Raw genomic sequence first — 4532 nt, forward strand, 5'->3', positions numbered from 1 at the left:
CTTATTTTAACTATTGCAGAAACATTCACATATGCATATACTTAGAGAATTATATAATGAACACATCATTCAGGCTTAGTAACTACAAATGGCTGACCAGTTTTCATTCTTCTATACACTTTTAATACCCCTCTGCCCTATCAATATTTAAGGGCAAATTCTAGGCACTTTCTTGAGTCATTCCATCATCAAAACATTAACCTCTTTTATTGCATACCTTTTTCTTGCTCTTCACCAACTTGTGTTATAAATACCCATCCACATGTTGTTTTTGTTTTACTTATAGGCCTAATGTTCTTCTAATGATTCAACTTTGCCAGAAGACTAATCCTTCATAATTAGCCCTGCACATTGACCAACTGAGAATAAGGATCGAAATCATCCCTGACCCATCCTTGCCTGCTTTGGTCTCTGTTTCCATAATGGTAGCTTCATAATTACTTCAATTGAAATCCTGTTGTATGTGAGGATCATGCTCCTACTACACTGGGTTGGGGTGTTTTTGTCCTTTTCTGGACACACTTGGGCTGAGCACCCTCAACATCACAGTCCTCCAGAAGTGGTGATTCCCTTGAGAATAACAAGCACTGGCCTTAGCATGAAGTTTCCAGGCTGGCTCTGTTATGGTATGCATTTTGGGGGTGAGAGGCACATTGTCTACATGAAGGTCAAGAAGCATTTGCTCTCCAGACACTTTCCAGTGTTCACCTATAGCGATCAAGGCGCTCTCCTTGAGGATCAGCCTTTTGTTCAGAATGACTGCTATTATCATGGTTATGTGGAGGGGGACCCAGAATCCCTGGTTGCCCTCAGTACCTGTTTTGGTGGCTTTCGAGGCTTGTTACAGATAAATGACATTGCTTATGAAATTAAGCCCATGATTTTTTCTACCAAATTTGAACATCTGATATATAAAATGGACAGAGAGGACACTCAATACCAAACCATGAAATCTGGTTTTATGCAAGAGGAAACTGTGCAGCAATTTGAGTTTCAAGAGATTGGTGATTCTACTCTGAAGCAAAGTTCTTATGAGGGCTGGTGGCCCCACAGTTACCTTATTGAAATAGTAGTGGTAGTTGACAATACTCTCTATCTTCAAAGAAATAAAAATGTCTCATCAGTGCAGGAAGACCTATATGTTATGGTGAATATAGCAGATTCTATTTATGAGGTAATAGGTGTTAAGGTTTTATTATTTGGCATGGAGGTGTGGACTAAAGAAAATCCCATTGAAGTAGATGATGTAAAGAGATCTCTGAGAATATTTTGTCGTTGGAAGGCTGCAAACCTTTTTCCCCGCCTACCACATGATGCTGCACATCTTTTAATACATAGGACATTAAGAGGATTGACTGGTTTAGGCTATGTTGCAGGACTCTGTAGACCAGGCCATAGTTGTGCAATTGTTACTTTTACAAGACAGTCCTTGAGCCTTATTGGAATTGCAATGGCTCATCATATAGGTCATAATTTGGGTATGTATCATGATCGTATTTTGTGTACGTGTGGAAAATATAAGTGTATAATGCATAATGATAACCCAGCAATAACTAAATTTAGCAATTGTAGTTTTGCTTTTTTGTGGGATTATTCCTTACGTCAGACAAAATGCTTGCTCTACACCATATACACAAGTGACATATTAAATCGAAAACGCTGTGGGAATGGTATTGTTGAAGATGAAGAGGAATGTGACTGTGGACCTTTGCAGCAATGCTCAAAAGATGCCTGCTGTCTGTCAAACTGCACTCTCACTTTGGGGTCTAATTGTGCTTATGGGCTTTGTTGCAAGGACTGCCAGTTCTTACCATCAGGGGATGTGTGTAGAAAGGAAATCAATGAATGTGATCTTCCAGAATGGTGCAATGGAACATCCCATATGTGCCCAGATGATGTATATGTGGAAGATGGAATTCCCTGTAATGCAAGTGCTTACTGTTATGAAAAGAGATGTACTGATCGCAATTTACAGTGTAAGCAGATTTTTGGTGAAAAGGCAAAGAATGCAATTTACAGTTGCTACAAGAAAATAAACACTCTAGGTGACCGGTTTGGTCACTGTGGTACCCAAAACTTTTCATATGTAAAATGTAATATGTCAGATATCTTGTGTGGGAGGATTCAGTGTGAGAACATAACTGAAATTCCCCTTCTAACAGATCATTCTACTGTGCATTGGATTCATTACAATAGTGTCGACTGCTGGGGTACTGACGCCCACATTGGGATGACCACACCTGATATAGGTGCAGTGAAAGATGGCACAGAGTGTGGTGAAGAACACCTCTGCATCCACAAGAAGTGCGTCCATATATCTAACTTGGACAGTGATTGTTCTCCTACATTCTGTAATAAGCGGGGGATCTGCAACAATAAACATCACTGCCATTGCAACTATCTATGGGACCCTCCCAACTGTCTAATTCATGGCCATGGAGGTAGTATTGACAGTGGTCCACCACCTAGGAGAACGAAGATAAAGAAGATTTATGTCATAGTGTTTTCACTTTTGTTGTTGTTAGTTTTATTATGTTGTCTATTTTGTCTTTGGATGAAGAGAAAAAAGAAAAAAGAGAAAATTGATCAGCCTCAACCTCAAATGAAGCCACAAGCAAGGCCAAATATTCCACCTCCACGACGGGGACCCTCACTAAATATTCCACCTCCACGACGGATACCCTCACTCAATATTCCACCTCCACGACGGGGACCCTCACTAAATATTCCACCTCCACAACCAAGACCCTAACAACCTGTTCTGATTCAACCTGTAAGACCAGATCCAAAAAAATAGTCAACCTAAATGTTATTCTCCCAGAGTCAACATGGGAAACAAAAGCAATCAGTACCAAAAAAAAAAAAAAATGTATCCAAACAGGGATTCATTAAAAATGGTAATTCCTAAAATGTTTCTAATTACTCTTCTTCATTTTAAACAATTAGAAGATTTTATTTTATTTTTTTACCTACAATTTGTTTCTTGATATTTTCTGGAAATGGCATGGCACATGGATGGTGTACCAGTATTTAAGTAACTGCATCTCAGCTCCAAAACCCCTTTCCGTTTTGAGCCCTGCATCGTTGAAACTACATTTTTGTACCAGCACTCTTCTTATAGGGATCTGCAATAGGAAGAATGAATGGGCGTTTGGCAATCTGGGAGTCTCTTTGTTTCCTGTAGGTTAATGTTATCTGAATAACAGATTTTACACTTGTAGTTATACTTGGGTTCAATATCCTTTTTTAAAAAGATCACTCCATACCAACCTCATTGTCAGCCTGAGAGATATCAGCATAGCTGTCTAATGTTACTTTCAGAGTTCTGCGTCCTCTTTGAGCTCTCTAGCAGTATCCCAAATCTTCTGCACCAGCTCAGCTCAGCTTTGCACCTACTGTCAGAGTTCTGCGCCTCAGATCCAAAGGCCAGCCCTATAATACTACCCTAAATAATAAAGAAGTGATATGCAAATTGACCATCACTCCAACACACAAGATAGCTGCTCCCATGTGGTCACAAAATGGCCACTACAAGATGGCTAGCAAGGAAGGCAGTTGTGGGTGATCAAGCCAGTAGGGGAGGGCAGTTGGAAGCAACCAGGCCTGCAGGGGAGGGCATTTAGAGGGGGGTGGGGGGGCAGACCTTCAGGGAGGGCAGTCAGGGGCAATTGGATTGGCAGAGGAGAAGTTAAGCATAGATCATGCTGACAGGAGAGTGATTAGGGAGTGATCAGGCTGGCAGACAGAAGCAGTTAGGGGCAATCAGAGAGGCAGGCAGGCAGCAGTTGGGAGCCAGCAGTTCTGAATTGTGAGAGGGAAAAAAGGCAGTTGAACATTCCTCAAGGGTTCCCAGATTGGAGAGGGTGCAGGCTGGACTGAGGGACACCTCCCCTACTATGCATGAATTTCATGCCCTGGGCCTCTAGTCTATAATAATAAAAGTGTACTATGCAGATAGACCAAATGGCCGAGTGGCAGAATGACCAACCATCTGGGTGACCACACTATGAACCCACTGGCTCCAGGCCAGCCAGAGTGGTTGCGATGAGATTGGTGGGGGATAGGCCACACAATCACCCCAAAGGGGGAGGCCCAGTTCACCCTCTGTTGGATGATTGATCCAGGGGTTCTGTGAAACTGGGAAGCCAGAGGTATATGGTGGTGGATGTGGGCAGCGCCAGGCCAAGGCAGGTGCAAGTGGGGGGGGGGGGGGCAGGGCTGTGAAATAGCTGGGGCCATGAATTTCATGCATCAGAACTCTAGTCTATATATATAAAAGCCTAAGCAACTGGCCAACTAGCTGGTAGCTATGACACTTCCTGACCACCAAGAGGCAGATGCTCAACACAGTAGCAGAAACCACAGGCATGAGAAACATGGAACCGACTGATGAATCTCAGAGGGAAAGGTGGAGGGTAGAGGGTGGGAAGATCTTATATGCATACTAGAGGCCTGTTGCATGAATTCATGCACAGGTGGGGTCCTTTAGCCTGTCCTGCAGAGCTGGTCAAAACCAGCTCTCTGACATCCTC

At 42.7% G+C, this 4532-nt stretch overlaps 1 protein-coding gene across 1 annotated transcript; it reads left to right on the forward strand.

The window, feature by feature from the left end:
* Positions 1-421: 421 nt before the first annotated feature.
* Positions 422-2850, forward strand: ADAM29 (ADAM metallopeptidase domain 29; the record flags this gene model as incomplete). The annotated part of the gene is made up of 1 exon (XM_036425203.2): positions 422-2850. A coding segment is annotated over one exon (2331 nt), but the record flags the coding sequence as incomplete, so codon positions are not given.
* Between the last annotated feature and the right edge of the window lie 1682 nt (positions 2851-4532).

Source organism: Pipistrellus kuhlii, unplaced genomic scaffold, assembly GCF_014108245.1.
Source record: "Pipistrellus kuhlii isolate mPipKuh1 unplaced genomic scaffold, mPipKuh1.p scaffold_m20_p_8, whole genome shotgun sequence".
NCBI classification, from domain to species: Eukaryota; Metazoa; Chordata; class Mammalia; order Chiroptera; family Vespertilionidae; genus Pipistrellus; species Pipistrellus kuhlii.